This window comes from Notamacropus eugenii, chromosome 2, assembly GCF_028372415.1.
Source record: "Notamacropus eugenii isolate mMacEug1 chromosome 2, mMacEug1.pri_v2, whole genome shotgun sequence".
Taxonomy (NCBI): domain Eukaryota; kingdom Metazoa; phylum Chordata; class Mammalia; order Diprotodontia; family Macropodidae; genus Notamacropus; species Notamacropus eugenii.
In genome coordinates, this window is record NC_092873.1 from 394,829,842 (window position 1) to 394,849,277 (window position 19,436).

The 19,436-nt window shown below is 34.6% G+C and overlaps 1 protein-coding gene across 7 annotated transcripts in view; it reads right to left on the reverse strand.

The window, feature by feature from the left end:
• The window catches only part of ARID4B (AT-rich interaction domain 4B), a 241,013-nt gene that overhangs the window by 128,953 nt on the left and 92,624 nt on the right, over nucleotides 1-19,436 (reverse strand). For all 7 annotated transcript variants that reach the window (XR_011975434.1, XM_072647526.1, XM_072647529.1 and 4 more), the window contains exons 3-5: nucleotides 8,891-9,001; nucleotides 4,668-4,733; nucleotides 485-575 (exon numbers count right to left, since the gene is read on the reverse strand). Coding sequence is in view for 6 of the 7 variants with exons in the window: in XM_072647526.1 (XP_072503627.1) it covers nucleotides 485-575; nucleotides 4,668-4,733; nucleotides 8,891-9,001 (268 nt within the window). In the remaining variant the exon portion in view is untranslated. The remainder of the gene's footprint in view (nucleotides 1-484; nucleotides 576-4,667; nucleotides 4,734-8,890; nucleotides 9,002-19,436) is intronic.

Genomic DNA, 19,436 nt, shown 5'->3' on the forward strand with positions numbered 1-19,436 from the left:
TGTTATATTTGAAATCCAATTCTCATCATCTCCTCTCTGATGGAACAATCTCAAGTATGGTCTATTAAAATACCCTTTTCATACTTCTAACAAAAAAAAATTTGTTCTCCTAATGCTGACCCATCATTGTAGCTCTAGTAGGACTCCATATTGATCATAGTGAATAACTTTTTGGATGAAATACTACAAAACTATTTGTGTAGATTTTATTTAAATTTTCTAATCTCAATTAATGATATTAGTATATCATTATCTTTCTTATAGTTATTCTTCCCTGGCTTAGGTATTAAGACTATATTTACCTTATAGAATAGTTTGAGAGAATATTTTCTTTCTCAATCTTGGAGAATAATTTGTGTAGTACACAGCAATAAATTTTTTATAAAAGTTTAACTGGATTCTCCTGTATTCAGTTAGTCATTTCTTTTATTAAATTCTTTATATTTAATTCAATCTAGCTAAAGACAGAATTACTTCTCCTTACCTACTGTGTACCAACTTGCATCTGTTAATTTATTGATAACTGCTTCTTGATAGGCACCATCTGGATTCTTTACTTCTACAATTGCTCCAACCTGAAACATAAAAAGAAAAACTCTTTAGAAAGTTTAATAATGAATGATCATTTTAATATTTTACTTTACATGGAACTTTCTACTTTATCAAGGTAAAAAACTTCAAGATATTAATTTTATTTTATATAGTTACCTATACCTAAAACTCTTGGCTAACAGGAATTAACCAATTAATAATCATCACCACGTAATTCTAAGCTCTGAAAGCTATCATGTTACCAAAAAGCAGACTATAGACAATGAAGAGAGGAAAAACATGCCATAGCATCAAAATTCATGATCAACCAACCAAAATGAAAATATGTTGTTGTTGTTTTTTAAACTGCTTAAATAAAATACATGCATATTTCTTATTTTAATTTTTTAAATAAGACTTTTTAAAAATTCCTCATAATTATTTGAACTTATTTTTCATTTGGGGGGGCTTCTCTTCTCAAACGGTATTTCAAAGCCATTTCCCCCCACATGTGATGTTATGATAAATTTAACTGAAGAATCTGAGTCAGTAAGCAATTTCACACAAAAAAGTTCCCAAATTTTCTTTAAAAATCATGCCAAACTATTTAAACTGGTCTGTGAAGAATATTACCCAAATCTAGACATAAGAATTACTTTCCATCAAAAATTCAACCAAATCTAAGATGCTTGGTTAATGAATACATAAAACCTCTTTCAGTGGATAAAGAATATAGGACATAACCACATTTATATCCTTTCTGAAAGTGGACAGCAGTTTTAATGCTGATCAGGCTTATTCTGCTTAAAACTGTATGAACCATGGGGGAAAAGATCAAGTGAACTAAAATAAATTTAAAACATATGACTAAAACCTAGAAATATGGAGTGATCTTTATTAATCTGTTTATTTTCTACTCAAATGATCTGGGTATGATTTAAGTAAATATATTAATTTGTAATTTCTGAAAGTGTACACAAATATAAATAATTATGTTCTCTGGAAGATCTAATTTATTTTCTTTAGGAACATTTTAACCAGAAACTACCTCTGCATCACTGAGTTGTAAGGAACTGAATATTCTAGGAAGTCCCAATCAATAAAATAGATGCAATAATAATTTTTAAATTTGCTGTACTCCTCTTGATAAGAAATCAGTGGTTTGACTCCTAGTCACAAACAAAGGAATTAAAAACAAATCAAGGGAATACTTTTTAATGAAATAAGAAATTCCAAATCAGAAACAGAATGACATGAAAGGAGCAATTGGCAAGGAGAAAGACAACTTGAACAGGTAACTTTCTTCCCCCATCAACCCACTTCAGATCCCACCTCTCAATTATTTAGAGTTGACTCTGAAAACCTCTAGCCCATCATTCTTCTGCACCCAAAAAATAACAAATGAATTAGAGAATCAAAGAAAAAGAATGTTGGTGTACTTAACACATAATGTTATTGAGTGTGCTTGTGTGGTGTGTGCACATGTAAGTATGGGAAAAGGAAACAACTACAAAATCAGTACCAATGAATGACTGAGAAAACCAGAAGTAATTATTTTTGCAAATCTACAAATATTTACCCATGAAATTTTTAAAAATCTTATTTCCAGAATGTTTCCATAAGACCAGAATGTACTTTAACCATCAAATACAACTAAAATGCTTAAACTCCAAGCACTGAAACTACTCCCCAAATTGCTTGTTTGAACACTGGCATAAATTTTCCAAATAAAAATTTCAATTAAGAATTTTATTTGAAGTTGGAAAGAATGATAGACTTGACAGATGAAATCCATGTCGATAGTAACACAATTTTAGAGGTTTTGAGAGGATGAATTTTCAAGACATAACAAAGATTCTCCCCCTATACAAACCCTGAAACAAAGCAGATCATGGGCATTACTACTGCCAAAGAAGATTACTCAGAAACCAGTGGCAATTAATCAATGTGTCTAATTTATTATCTCTAAAAAATCTTTATAGCAATGTAAAAGATGTATATGCATGTGTGTGTAATATGTGAAGGATTATCTTGATAATAACATATGACATTTACATGGTGCTTTAAGACTGATAAAGTACTTCACATGTACTCCCTCAACTGACTCTTGCAATGACTATGAGGTAGATAACATTCTTACCATTTTATAGATGAGAAACAGCTAAATGGCTTGTCTATGGACATACATTTAATAAGAATTAGAGGTGAATTTTAAACCTCAAACCTCTCCTTGCTTTAACTCTACTCTTTCTAAAATATGATGTGAAGGAAACAGACTTTGACATATTATTTTCTCAAAAAACATCTTCACATTCCAAGTAACTGCAATGCACTGAAAAGAGAAGAGTTCACTGTCTGTTATTTGTTGATTACAAGAAATCTGTTTAACTTATTACAGCAAAATGTAGCATTAAAGAGTCTCCTCAAACAAGATGCTTCCATACATTAAATTCATAAAATTTTCCATGTCAAATGTGAACTTTGTTCAGTGATTTGAGCATCAACAAGAAAACACAAATCAGAAAGAAGAATGTTCACCAAGAGGGCTCATCCATGTCAAGAAGAATGTCTCATGCAAACTCCAAACAGAATTTTTTTATCCATCCAATTTCTCATAGCTGCACAAAGAATCGATGATAAAATTCTCTAGATATTCCTGTTTGTGGATGACACTGTGGTATTATAGATAGAGGGCTGGCAGTGAAGTCAGGAAGCCATAAATTCAAATGGTATTTCTGACACATAGTAGTTTTTTGGTCATGGGCAAGTAAATGAACCTCACAGTGTAACCGTTAACTAGCTGCCAAAACTGAATATGTTACACACAAACATGTGTATGTGCGTACATTCATCTACTTAATGCGTAGTTCACATGGACAATAAAATGCCCCAGAACTGAGCAGCAGAATTCAGAGATTAGGCCTATCTGAGAAATGGTACTGTGCTTTCCAATACCAAAGTACTTCAAAAGTCCATCTCTCTTTTTCTTTCTCAAAACAACAATAATGTTCTGGTTATGATATGGCTGTGTATTTTAGATTTTGTGTACTTTGTATTTTTGATCGCAGAGAAATCAATACCACATAATTGCAAAAAAAAATTTTAAAAGGTCAATGGTAAATGCAAGTAAGTTGCAATACATTGTAAACTATAGCAGGCATGCAAAAAGCAGCATAAATGTCATTATATTCTAGACACATATGATCATAAAGGGTGGTAGGCTGATCATGTGCTAAAAGTGAGGGAAAACAGATCAGGAAAGTGCCATTTCTAAAATAATTTTTAAAAAATCAGAAGGTCCCCAGAACACTAGGTCTAAGAAGGATTTCTAGAATGTCAATAATTACATGGGAGGAGAAGATGTGGATATACTGTAATCTCCATCAGTTTAGGATATTCCCATAATAATAGCAGTTACATGGCGCTTACTACGTGCCAGGCAGCATACAAAGTGCTTTACATTTATTATCTTATTTGATCCTCACAATAGCCGTGGAAGTTAGGTGCTATTATTCTGTTCATTTTACAGAACAGGAAACTGAAGCAAACAGAGGCCAAGTGATTTGCCCAGGGTCACACATCTAATACATATCTGGGGCTAGATATGAACTCAGTCTTCCTGAATCTAGGCCCACAGCACTATCCATTGCCACCTAGCTGTCCATACCAATGAAATCAGAGATCCAAAGTACTGAATGAAAGATGAGGGAATGGCAACAACTATCTAACACTCAGTAAATCATAGTTTATTATTTTTAAATTGCTGTTCATCACAGAAGTGCTTTCTTTGTAATATTCCAAATAATTAAGAAAAGAGAAACATTCATCTGCTCAATTATTTTATCTTTCCACACATATAAAATGATCATGCATTTTTCATTCCATACTATTAGTTATTAACATTAATTTCCACACATGTAAGGTGATTATTTCTGGCTCCATACTATTTAATATTGAGTGTATTAACTTATTAATTTCCTTAATACTTAATATGTTAGTAACCACTATAAAATCTAAGCAGACAGACATTCAAAGCAGATGTAGGCACTGCAGATAACTATTTGAGTTGAGAACATACTTTTAACAAATCTGACATTTCCTAATCAAGACTACTTGATACCAAATAAATGAATTACCTTTAGTGGGCCCTTTATGTGGTCATCTTGTACTTCCATTGTCGAAGAATCATGCCTAAATGTTACCTAGAGATTACAAATTTAATTAGTTATCACTTACAAATAAACTCAAGAATTTCAAGCCTAATAAAGTATTATTCTCTTTTATCAAACGTGATTTAAATTTTTATTCATTCAATTTCCAACAGCGTTTTAGTTTACTTAAAATCCCAGTTTTGGATAGATTAAGTGAAAATCATACACGTAAAAAATCATGACCAAGTGCATTGAACTACTCAAAACCCCATGATTTCAAATTTAAATTGCTCCACGTTTAAGGATACAACATATTCTTTGTTCAGTGCTGTTACTTATGCTTTCATTGCCTTGCTTTATTTATACTGATGATGAAAAAGTCTCATTCTATTACAGCACTTCATGATTCTGTAAGGGTTAAGATTAGTTCAATGAATAAAACTTGGCCCAATGATGCTAAAAATGGAAGATTTAAGAAAAGCATTAATGCTCTACATTTTTCATGTTATTTGCAATACCTTTCTTGCACAACGTATATAGTGTCAAAGGTGTTATTCTACAGTTTTTACCCAAGCAAGGTATATAACAACACACTGCAGCATAAATTTAAGATAGAATGCAATATAAAGGGTACACACACACAAAAAAAAACTCCATGCTACTTTCAAATCTATGATGTCTATTTCCAGGCTATGGACATACAAAATATCCATGAGAAGCCTGAACTGCTAGAGCAAAAGTAGCTTAAGAAAACTACTTCTTTAAAACCATTTGTTTGGGGTCAGGAGATTTTGTGATAGCTATCATCAATTACAGCTTTTATACAGTACACTTGCCATCAAAATCTATGGCAATTATATTACATGCTTAGTTTGAATAATTTAAAACACTCTACAACCAACAAACACTTCAGTGATAAAAATGTGATAAACCTTTAGGAGTCACCAAAATGATCTATATGCCACTCCCCTACCTCTCCTCCACTGAGATAATCTCTCACTGTTTTATCCTAAGGGGGAAGATACAATTAATTATTTTCATATTTTCTAGTCCTTTCTCCATCTTCCTATCCCAAAAACTGATTCATTCAATGGATCAGATACTTTCTTTTGATAGCTAGCTTCAATAACACAGGAGGGCTGAGTTGACTTTCATGGATAAAGTATCTCAGTGCTAACACTATTAGATCTCAAGATGTTTTAGAAGTTAATTTTTCACTCGAATTTTTTTTCCTATAAAAGCATCACAATGCCCTTTATAACCATGCCATTTTCCAGAATCTAATGCAAGTTGTCCTACAATCTCCTGGTGTAGATTAAAAATAAATTTCTCCCATAGACAATATAAAATTTGTGCACAGAAAATTCAGAGTTTGGGGAAAATGATCTCTTAAGTGGTTACACTGTATTATATAGAGATTTTGAAACCTTCTTATAAAATACACTGATTTTTTTGGCCCAAATTTGCAACCATAAAATATTGTGAACACTATTTTGTGCATAATATACATGCTCAAATTCTCATGGATCTACAGATTAATAATAATGTTAATACTCATAAGAGTACTTAGAAAAAAATGAGATTTTAAAACAATTCTTTTTCCTTAAACAAGTTTATTTTTCTCATTATATTCACCAAAAGTGGGTATTTTTAAGTCAATAAGTTATATATTGTTAGAGGTGGCAATGCCCTTACAGGTTATCTAGAGCAGTGGTATCAAACTCAAATAGCAAATATCCCTGTGGGTCATATATTGACTTGTAGAAAACCACAACTTAACGTCATCTATGCTGTACCGTATTTTTGTGTACTTCGTTAAACATTTCTCAATTACATTTTATTCTGGTTCAGGTAGCTAAGTAGACATATCAAATTCATGGACAACAAGTTTGAAACTTTTGATCTAGAGTAACTCCACCATTTTAACAAATGAGAAAACTGAAGCCTCAAGATGCTACAAACAGTAAGTAGCAAGGCCATACATATCCTCTGATTTCAAATCTAGTAATTTATCAAAGATGACAAATTAATCATGGTTAGAACTAAGGCTAAAAATCCAGTTCTCTTGATTTTTAATCCAAGATTCTTCCTAATATAAAAATGCTATAATTCATACTTCATGTGAAATGTAATGTTATAGTGTATACATAGAGAGCTCTATTACCATAAAATCATATGCTGAAGAGAGAGATCTTGGTAAAATAAACCTTAGAAATTCTGGAAGTAATTCCATTTATATAAATATATTTGAATAAATTGTCATACAACATTTATGAAGTCATAATTCAAGATGTTATGGCAAATAAAACTACTACTATAACTTCAAGCAACAGCACTCAAATTCAATATTCACAGCAAGAAATGATATATTTAATAAAGAAAAAAAGTCTAACAACATTCCCAATTAGGGAAATCAGAAGAATACTCTGAGAGGAATTGTTTTTCTACTCTTGCTATTCTCCTGTTCCCTATACTAAGTCCTCTTACAACCTATCTGCTCACTCTCATCCACACCTGCATTTAATGAGGAAACTTCCTCTATCAATGCAAGTTAATACCTTCTCTGCAATTTATAACTTTAGAGAATTGCCTAGAGCACTGAGAAGTTAAGTGACTTGCCCAGGATCATAGAGCCAGTCAGACTCAGAGGTGGGACTTTAATTCAGGTCTTCCAGACTTTGGGCACAGCACTTTAGCCAGTAAACCATACTGGGGACACTGCTGGAACCAGGATGAGTAGGAATGCGAGAGTAAATTCCTGTAGCCTCTTCACTCTCCAGAAAACAAGGAGAATACTCAGAAGATGCAACAGTTGTAACACAAAGGGAATAGAGATAGGAATTCAATTAAAATAAAAAACATTTATTAAGATCTTATGAGGGATAAGACATTCTGATAGTTGTTGAGGATATAGAGACAAAGAAAAAAGAATTAAACCAGAAGAAAGAAGAGAACTACTGAATGGTAAAAATGAAAAAAAGGCTTTTCCTAAGAGGCGGCGCTCCTGAGCAGGGCTGGAAGAAAGCCTAGGAATTCTAAGAAGTGGTATTAGTCAGGTGGCCTATGCAAATGGAGTGGAAAAGTGAAAGGAAAGGAAATGCTGAGTTTGGGGAACAAGTTATTACATCAGTTTGGCTGGAAAATAGGCCCCGTGAATGGGACTAATATGAAATGTCTGGAAAAGCAGGTAAAAGAATAAAGAATTCTGTTCATTTCTCCATACAGGATAGCACCTCCCTTCTCCTGTGTTTATAAATGAAGGGAGTTTTAAAACTGGTGAACAGCTCTTCTCCTATTACCTTCAGAAAGTCAGTCACAAATTTCAATTACAAGAAGATTATAGCTATGTGAAGTGAGAGAAGGAAAGGGCTCAGAGCCTTTTCTATAGTATTTAAATTATACACATGTACAACAAATTATTAACAGTTATGAATATAATTACAGTCTTCTGATTTTCAGTTATGCATAAACATACATGTGTGTATCAGTACATATGTGCATGTGATTATGTGTACCGATTTACCTTCATATATTTTACTTAACCAAAGGTTTTGGGGGTTTTATCTGGAATCCACAACTTGTTAACAAAGTAGCTACTGTAATACATTACCTGAGCATGAAAAACTAATTTACATAATGAATCTTTTATGACTAAAATAAATGCTCAGTTTTTTTTTTTAAATAAGGTACTTTAATAATTTTTAATAGAACTACAGTCTTTTGGAGTTGGAAGAAACTAGAGAAGTCATTTAGTCCAATCTACAATATTCCCAACAAATGGTCAGCCTAGAATTTAAAGATCTGAAAATCTTCACAGATAGGGAAGAAGTTCAACAGGCAAAGGTTAGTAAACAACTAAATCTAATCCTATGAATTTTCTCTAACAATAAAATAAGGAGGTTTACACTACATGATCTCTAAAGCCTCCTTCTAGTTTTAAGATTCATGATTCTAAATACAAGCATTAAAACTGAATGGAAAATGGCATTGCCACATTAGATAATTATAATAATCACCTAACTTTATTCCAATTAGATACTAAATTGTTATTAACAATTTGTTTTATTATACTTTTTATAGTGATTACTCTTAGGTATATCAGATAATACTCAAGAGGAAAAAACTCTCAAACTTCACAGAAGTTAGAATTTAAATAATATTCTGAACACCCATGTTCACATTATATATAGCTAAGAAAATCCAAATACCTTGACTTTGACAAGTCTCTTTGTGGTCTTGATCTTGGCTTCACAGAAGGCTCCTCTGTATTTAGCACTCACATCAGTGCCCACTGTCAAATAAGGAGGCTCATCAATGGCCTGAAAAAGAAAAACATAATGAATATTTAATCTCTCCATTATTTTCCTATCAATCAGTTCCCAAAACAATAAATGTAGTTGTGTTATTACTAAAAGAAAAAACACAGGACAGCTTTATAAATTCACTATCAAGAACCTACCACATCATCTAAGAAAATGTCACAGTACGTCTGAAAAATTATTTAAGTTCTTCCCACAAGGCCTAATGTTAAATGGGCCAAATTCTGACATTTTATTTTATAAAAACTATATTAGACAAAACAAAGTTAGAAGGACATTAAATTCCACATGTAAACCATCTTGGGTCAAACGATATGAACAGGCATTTTTCAAAGAAAGAAATCTTAGCTATCAACGGTCATATGAAAAAATGCTGTAAACAACTAATAATCAAGAGAAAATAAAATTAAAGCAACTTTGAGGTTCCACCTGGAATCAGACCAACAAAGATGACAAAAGAGGAAAATGACAGATTTTGGAGATGCTAAAGGAAAAGAGGCACACAGCAACTTGGTGGTGCAGTAAATAGGGTAATAGGTCCCTAGAATCAGGAAGACCCGAGTTCAAATGCAACCTCAGAGGTTTAGTAGCTATGTGATTTTCAAGTCACTTTACCTCTGACTGCCATGAATTTCCTTAACTTAAAATGAGAACAACAGCACCAGACTCAGAGGGTCATTATAAGGGTCAAATGAGATAATATTCACAAAGCCTTAAAATAGTCCTGAGCACAGAGTAGGCACAATATAAAAGCTTATTCCTTCCCCCTTTCTCCCCAGCCCTACATCTAATCATTGTGCACTATTGGTGAAGCTACAAATTGGTCAAGAAGTCATTCTGGAAAGCAATTTTGAACTATATCCACATAAAGGTACTAAGCTATACAAACCCTTTGACTCAATTAAACAGCTAGTGCACCTATACTCCCAAAAAGTTCAAAGAAAGAAGAAAAGGCTCTATATGTACAACATTTATAGCAGCTCTTTTGATGGTAGTCAAATTAGAAACTAAGAGGTGTCCTCCAATTGAGGAACTGGTTTGAGTAGCTTTTTGAGATATCAAAATCTCTGTAGTCTTTTTTCTCATACATCCAAAGTTTTTAACCTCTCCAGTTATCTGTTAAGGAGAATAAAGTTCACAAGAATTAATGCTGTTGGCATTCCAAGTATTAACTGAGATAATCCATTGTACCCCACCACCAATGATAATATAGCAGGTCTTGGTTGAAATAGGGTAGAACAATATTACAAAAAAGCACTGACAGAGGCCCTCTTATACACATTATTCCTCACTCCGAAGGATGTATTAGCTAAAAGGCAAAGCAGGACTGCCAAATATGGGGGAAACCATCTTTGAAGCTCTAAGCCTATCTGTAGAAAAAAGAAGAAAAGTTCTTGAAAGCAAACAGTTTCTCCTTTGGCACTATCAGGGCAGTAAAGAATACTATTACTTAAAAGAAAAAAATAACTGATGCTTTTCTAAACTTTTGGAAAGACCTCAAAACTCATCAAATTTTGTTATTTTGTCTTTCGCTTTATTAATGAATGGGTATCAGCAAAAATATGAGGGCGTGTGCCTGTTTCAGTAAACTCTAAGACACAATAGAGCTCCCTCATTGAGGAGGGAAATCTTGTAGGAGAAGAAAAAAAGATGTCAAGGTTACATATGGAATATGTAGTACCAGCTATGACCTCATAATAATAACTAATTCAGTGCTCTACACTGAACAGTAAATATATTAAATACATTTTCTCATTTGACACAACTTTGTGAAATAGATAAAACAAATAATATTATCTCTATTTAAGAAATAAGAAAAACTTGAGTGGGATAGACTTAGTGAAGACTTCTCAGATTGTAATTTTTCTCCCAGGGGTGAGGTAAGGCCTAAAGGCTCAAGGTTACAATATTTTTAGAATAGAATAGTTCCATATAAGGATATAAAACTGTGTAGTGTATTAGGGTCTCAATGATTGGACAAAACTTACATAATTCCTCGATGTCTTCATTTCAAAAGGGATTGGTTAGATTTCGTGTCTAGAATGTAAGACCATATTCTCAGCTAATGAGGATAATGGTCAGTGGGGGGAGGAGGGACTTTCGTTAGGGTCTATATAAATCACTGTCCTGTTCTTTGGCTTTGGCTTTCCTACTCCAGGTGAACTGCTGTAGGATTGTCCAGATTCTCGAGAATAGAATAAATCTCTTTTCTGTCATCACTTTGAGAGGCCTCTGAGTAATTGATTTATGTAGGGACCTGAGCCATCCCACACAAACTGAAGTTTTAAAAGGGTAACTTGTTCAAGATCCTATAGCTAATGGCACAACTGAGCCTCAAAATCAAACTCATTTCACTTCAATTCCAGTAGTTTTTCCAAAGGAGATAACATACATAAAATGTATTGCAAACTTGAAAGTACTATATAAATACTAGTTAAAATTACTATTTATATCCCCTGCTTCTTACTGAATTTTGCCACCAAGCCTCAAACGCCCTTTCTCCCTGGAACTCCCTGCAGCGCCTAGGATATCTTCAACCTAACATCCCTCTGCCATACAGGCTTCATTATCTTCCCAGCTCTGATTCTGACACCAAGGTTACAGCATGGAAAACTCTGCTGGCCTCTGATCCCTTCACTTCTTTTTTATGTGTTGTCCTCCTCCATTAGAATGTAAGCTCTGTGGGAGCAGGGAATATCTTTCTTTTTGCTTTTACAGCTTAGCACAGTGTTTGGCATGTATTAAGTGGTTAATAAATATTTGTTGCCTTTCTTTGTCATTGCTGCTATTTTTCCACTTCATCATGTGTAATGGTAATTTAAATGGGAAAATCTTTCCCATTCATTAACAGGTCCATGTGACCTACTTAAATCACAAGGAAAACTAAGTCACTTGTGGGGGGAGAAGCTTGCTGAACAGGTTGAACAGGAAGGGTGGAGCATAGCTGGGAGGAAGTTGGTCAGGCTAGTCAGAGCTGGGCAGGCAAGGCTTAAGCTCCTGAGTGTTTGTTTGTTTGTGGGAAGGCCACAGCAAAGGGCAGGGAGGCTTGGGAATGACTTTGCCCCCTGTGGGGATAATGTGTATTGACTTCTTGGTCACTATGACTGATTTTGTTTTCTGATTTGGGGATTTGGCTTTCTGGTGTTTGAATAATTCTGTTATACTTTGCAACTGAGAACTACACCAGCATATTATAGTTACCACCAGTGCTGTGAATATTGCCTTGGCAATACATCACATTGAACCAAAGGTTACAATAATTTGAAGATACTTTTTTCCCAAGGATCTGGTAAAGTTTAAATAAAATTAGAACAGTATAGGTTTAATAAAGTTTTGCCACACTCTTATCAAATGCAAGAATAAAACAAATTTCTCTGGGAACTGAATTAAAGTTTGGCCTCAGATAATTATAGTGCTTGATCCTAGCTTTAACTCATCAGCCTCAGTTTCCTCATCTATAAAATGGGGATGACAATAGCACATACCTCCTAGGGTTGTTGTGAGGATCAAATGAGATATCTGTAAGGTGCTTTGCAAAAACCTTAAAGCATTATAAATGCTGGCTCTTTTTTCTTATTAGACAGAACTTAAACCATTTACATATATGTACATACAAACACAATACGCATATATGGATACATGTCTATGTCATGCACATATGTAAGAAGGATCGTAAAAAGTTTGCAAATAGTATTCATAATCTGATACTAAAAATGGAAACACTGGTTTAGACATATTCTCAAAAAGGCCTAATTTTACAAACCTGACCTCTCTACTGCTACATGTAAATCTAGCTTTCATGTTTCACATAACAATAATGTCAAAGTGAGAATGTGGTAAGGGCCAGAATCTCCCAGTGTCTGCTGGGCCATCTCCAGTCATCCTGATGAATATCAGGCCACTGGACCCAGATGGCTCAGGAGAAGATGGTGAAGTTGGTGACCTTGCACTGCCTGCCCTCACTCAAATCAAAGTCAACTGCAAGTTAAGTCATCATCTTGATGTCATGGGCCTCTTTGAGAACGAAGGACAAAGGACAAACACAACAACAACATTTTAGTTTACTCCTCAATCTCATAATGAAAATTCGTTTTGAAGTCATACATTTAAATAAAATTAGAATTATGAGATTCAAAAAAACTTTCAGATAATAAATTTTATGTCTAAACCAGGAATCAAACAAGTAAAATTACACTTACATATGGGCATGCCCAACTTAATTATAAAAACATCAAATCTTCCTACCTTGTGCCATCTATTCTTTTTATCTCTATCATTCAAAGATCAAGAGATTAAGAGTATAAGGGGGCTTGACAGGTAAGCTAGTTCAATCTGCATATTACCAGGAATCTCCTCAACATCTCACTTTACAAGTGGTTATCTAGCCTTTGCATAGAGTACTCTACTGAGAAGGAACCCACCATTTAAGCACTGCTGTCCATTCCACAGCTGAAACTGTTTGGAAATTTTCCCTCACTAAACTTGTCTTTTTTGCAACTTCCAACCACTGCTCCAGTGCTGCCCACTGGGGCCAAGAACAAGTTTCACTGGATAGCTCTTCAAATATTCATTTTCTAGAACCCCTAGAAAAAAAAAAACAAACCAAACAAATCCAAAACTAGATTTATCAAACTAAGCAAACCTGCTTACTCCCTTACATCTCTGTTTGCCTAACCCATGTTTCAATTGAAAAAACAAACCCATCCACCAAAAAGTCCCACCAAGTCCCATTAAAAGTTAAATATTTTCAGAATAAGTTTAAAGAGCAAGTTAAAAAAAATATATAGTGCACAAAATATAAAGACTGTACTTTTAAAAAAAATGATTTATTACTAGACTGCGGTCAAGGAGAAAAGAGTTCATTCTAAATGTTATTCATACATTCTCATTTATCTTTCACAATCGTGTTTCATCATTTCACTCTATACTTTCCAGGCTTGACAATCTCACTGACAAACTCAATTAATTTTTTCCTCTTTCTACATGAGCCTTGAGGTGTAGATAGAACTCTACAGATTCTCTGGTTGAGTGAGGAGTGTTTCCTTCGGCAATGTCATTATTTATTCAATAAACATCTACTTGAATACCTTTGATGTCCAAAGCAATAAGTCAGACACTGAGAGGAAATACAAAAATGGGTGCAAACATACCTATACCTCTAGGGAGTTTACAATTTATAAGGTGACACATAATGTGCCAAAATAATAATGAAAACTAGAATACACAAAGAAGAACAAACAAAGTGCTATAAGAAATCTATCAGTTAGTTATGCTGCTGTCTCCTCTTCCTTCCCTGAAAAAAGTCACAGAAAAATTTTTATTATAACCAGTGCTTCCACTTTCTCATTCCATCTGCTACTCAACTCAGTTTCTAAGGATTTCTAAATTGGTTTCAAGACTCCTCAGCCTGTCCCCACTCCCAATTCTGCTGAAACAAAAGTCATTAATGACTACCTAATTCCTGAATCCAATGGCTTTTTCCCAGTCCTCATCTGTCCTGACCTCTCTACACCATCTCACATTGTTGACTACTACCTCCTGAATACATCCTTGCTTTTAGAGATATCATATTATACTGACTCTCTTGCTTTTCCCTAACACTACTTCTATGTCTCTTACTTTAGCTACTCATTTTCTTCTGTCGCCCTTAAGGTAAGTGTTATTCATAGTGATACCCCTGGTTTTCCTCTCTTTTCACTTTATTTGAAAATTTCACTCACTCTCAGACACTCAATTTATCTCCTCTATGAAGATTTCCAAATTTACATCTCCATTCTTGACCTATCTCCTAAACTCCATCTGCCTAGAGAATATTGCCAACATCATTATGCCTTAAATTAAATGTATTAATCTTCCCCTAAAACCTGTTCTATTTTGTATTTCACTATATCCATCAGTGAAAACACCATTTACTCACTTTCAAAACCTTAGCGTTATTACTGACTCACTCTCCTTTACATATACATTCAATTTCTAACTCATATAATACTAAATCATGTAAGTTCAAATCAGTCAGTCAATAAGCATTTATTAAGTGCCTACTACACACCTGGGACTGTGCCTAAGTACTGGCGATACGAAGAAAGGCAACAGACAGTCCTTGTCCTATAGGAGCTGAAAATGGAATGGTGGAGACAACATGCAAACAGCTATGTATGAAGAAGTAATATAAGATAAATAGTTAATAATCATTAGGGAAGGTACTAGAATTAAGAAGGATAGAGAAGACTTCCTATAGAAAGTAGGCTCTTAGCTGGGACTTGAAGGTAGCCAGGAAATCCAGAAGGCAGAGATGAGAAGGGACAGCATTCCAGGAAATGATCACTGAAAACACTCAGAGTCTGGAGAAAGAGAGTCTTCTGTGAGCAACTGGAAGGAGGCCAATGTCACTGGATCACATGGGGGTGTGAGGTGTAAAAAGACTAGAAAGACAAGGAGAGAAAGCAGTTTATGAAGAATTCTGGATGTCAAAAGGAGGCAACAGAGTTTACTGAGTAAACAAAGGTCATACAGTTGGACCTGCTCTTTAGGATAATCACTTTAGTGTTTTAATGGTAGATGGACTTAAGTGAGGGAAGACTTATAGAGGAAAATCAATCATCAGTTTAGTATAAGAAGATCAGAGTTTGCACCAGACTGGTGGCAGCATCAGAGGAAAGAAATTCAAGAGTTGTTGCAAAGGTGAAATTAACAGAGCTTGGCAACAGACTGGATACAGAAAAAGGGAGAGGATTGTGAGAGACAGAGATAGAAAAGAATCCAAGAAGACACCTAGGTTCCTAGCCAGAGGGACTAGGAGCCCAGTGATGCCCCTGACAGTCATAGGAAAGGTAAGAGGGTTTGGGGGAAAGAGTATGAACTTTGTTTTGGACATACTTAAGATGTCTACTGGATATCCAGTTTAAGATGTCTGAAAAGACAGTTAGAGATGTGAGACTGCAGGTAAGCAGTGAGATTCAGACTGAAAATGTAGATTTGAGAATCATCAGCATAGAGATAGTAATTAAATACATGAGAGTTGATGATACCAACAAATGAAATAGTATAGAGAGAGAAGAGAAGAGGGCTCAGAAGAAAGTCCTGGAGGGCATCTAAGGTTTACCAGCTTGACCTAGATGAAGATCCAGCAAAAGAGAGGAATGGTCAGATGGGTAGGAGAACTCTGAGAGAGTAGTATGTCCTGAAAAGTTAGAAAGAATAAAGTGTCAAGGAGAAGAAGTTGATCAAGAGCATCAAAGGCTGCAGAGAGTTCAAGAAGGATGAAGACTGAGAAAAGGACACTGGCTTTGGCAACTAAAAAATCACTGGTAAATTTGGGGAAAGTAATTTTGGTTATCAAAAGCCAAACTGTAGAGACTTAAGAGTGAGAGGAGAAGAAGTGAAGATACCTATTGCAGATAGTCTCCTTAAGGAAGTTAGCCACAAAAGGCATCAAAGATATGGGCCAATAGTTAGGGACAGATAGATCAATTAAGAGTTCTTTGGGAACTGTACAGACATGGACATATTGGTATGGGTAGGGTGCAGTAGAAGCCAGTAGAAAAGGAGAGACTGAAGGTAAGTGAGAGAGTGAGGATGACAGAGGAAGTAACCTGGTAGAGGAGATGCAATGGAATGGGATCAATTGTATATATAAAAGACAGACTTAGAAAGCCAAAGCACTACCCTTTCATGTGAGATGGTGAAGGAAGAATTGGTGGCAGAAGGCATTTGAGTGATATGAGAAAAGGAGGAAGGGAAAAGACCGAGTTCTCAGTGAACAGTCTCATTTTTCCCCTTAAAAAATGAGGCAAGGTTCTTAGGGGGAGGGTAGGACAGGGAGAGACACAGGAGGTTTAAGGAGGAATGAAAAGGTTTAGAAATGCCTCAGTGAATGCGAAAGCAAGTTAATTGAGGAGGCGTAAAATGATTGTCTAGGAAGTAGTTATAGAGTAGTTGAGATTACGTAATGTAAAATTTGTTGTGGATCCAGTTAGAATATTGTGTGATTTTCTCTACCTTCATTCAGCAGCATGTGTGAAGGAGCAAATGCAGCAGGTAATGGAAATAATTCAAGGCTGAGGCTTGGTAAAGTACAGATCCTCCATTTAAAAATGGCACCCAGAGGAGCCATCTTGTTATTTCCTGCTGCACTTCTGTGAACTTCAACATCCTGCCAGTAGCTTCATTATCCTAGGCCAATACCTTCCACAAGAAGCATTTTCAGATACTCCTAGTTGATAATGTCTCTCCCCCCTCACTACTTTTCATATTATGTGCACATGTTGTCTCCCCTTATAAAATGTGAGTTCCTTACAGGCAGAGGTTAAGTCTTTGTATCTGGTCTCCAGTACTGTGTTGGCACATGGTAAGCACTTACTAAATGATTTCCTATTTTTAGAAGACAAAATGACGAAATGAAAAAGGCATTGTATTAGGCAGCAGTCAGAAGGTCTTTCTACTCCCAGATATCTGTATGACCTTGAAGAAACCATTTAACTTCACTCCATTTTTCTCATATCTTAAAAAAAATGGAGATAACATCTCTTCCTAATGGCTCTCAGGCTGATTGTAGGCATCAAATGAGAGGCTGTGTGTAAAAGTGTTATGCATAACACCTTAACTTTGGAGAGTCACAGAGGTCACAAGGCAAAAAAAAAAAAAATATTGTTCCTCAGTTTCAAAAAAGTTGGAAAGTCTGTTTAAACAACAGCTATTGATAATGGCTTGTCTTTAAGACAATATAAATACTTCACAATTACAAGAGTTATGCACACATAAAAATAAGATCACACTAAATTAGGCATCATTTATACAGGTAGACACAACTGCTCTCCAATTCGAAGAAAACAGACATTAACTATCAGAATCCCCAAAGACGGTGACCTGCTAATTTAAATTCTTTGGATGAAATGAGTTAAGAAATATGATTATGACACTTTTCCTATGTCAGGATAGATAAAAGCCCTTTTCCTTAAAAGATTATCTTCTGTGGGCAGAGATTTAATAGTCATTTTAGAGGCCTTGATTTAAAAGGAATATAAAAGAAGGTTCTGAAGGGCCTCTCCTCTTCCAAAATGATTGTGTAGAAGACTTGAAAACTTAGCAAATCATCTAATTGAGTCATTTACTGGTGTAATTGGCATTGAGTGTTGCGGCTTGGACAAGTCAGATGGTAGGGCAACACCTCATAATGATGTGCTCCCATTAATTCCTTAGATGTGCTTTGCCATAGAAATCTTAATCATATGATTCCTATAATCTATGTAGCAGCATGGAAAAAAATCTCTCAATCAGTAAATATTTAGTAAGCACCTGCTATGTGTCAGATATTAATGCCTAATTAATTTTTTTAATTAAAAAACAAAATACTGTAGTCAAGATATATAAGACTCAAAAGCATTTGGAAATTTCTAAAAAATATATAATGGAAAATTCTGTTAGGAAAGAAAACATAGCAACCAAAGTAAGGTTCTACACTGGGGAAGAGATAAATATTTAAGAAACTGTGAACATGGACTGTGTCTTTATTATACTATCACAGAAAGTCATTAATATGAATATCAGAAGTCTATTAATATTCAAATAGGATACTAGGAATAGTACAATTGTATGAAACTGCATGCTGGTTTCTAGGGCAGTACTCTTAACTGATGAAGTCACTTTGTTAGAGCATACCAACAAGAAAATACCGTGGTATAAAAAGTATTCATCTCAAAAACAAAATGAAGAAAACAAAATAAAATCCTTTAAAACAAAGAGAAAGAAAACCCATAAAAATAAATTTTAAATCTTTTCTTAAAATTTTGCTAAATAATAAAAAAAAATCAAACTAAATAAACTAAAATTAGTTTCACATCCTGTAGTCTAGTGAGAAGAGAACATACGAAGATAAATTCTAGGCCTGATTTTGCCACCAATTAGTGACCTTAGATGTGTTACTTTGCTTCTATTTTAGTACTACTTCATCAATCAAATAAGGATAATAATTACCACTTTTCCTACTTCACAGGGTTGAAGTGGACATACAATGATATGTAGTAATTGAAGTCACAGTTTCACAAATTAAGAGCTAGAAAAGACCTTAGAGATTAACACCTAGTATAATCTTTCATTTACAAATGAGGAAACCAAAGTCAAAAAGAAATTAAATAACTTGCCCAAGGTAACACAGGTAGCAAGAGGCTCTCTTCACTTGTAATCTCTTAATATCTTCACCAGCTCCTAATGGTTCAACTATCTGTACATACACGGATAACAAGACCTACACATCCAATCTTAGCCTCTCTCAGCTCTAGTCCTGTATCCTCAGTTGCTAATTGGTCATTGATGACTGGATGTCTTGGTAAGCATCTCAAACTTCACATGTCCAAAACAGAACTTAATCATCTCTCTCTTTAAACTCAATCCCTTTTCTTAATTTCTTTGTTTCTGTCAAGGGTAATAGCATCCTTCC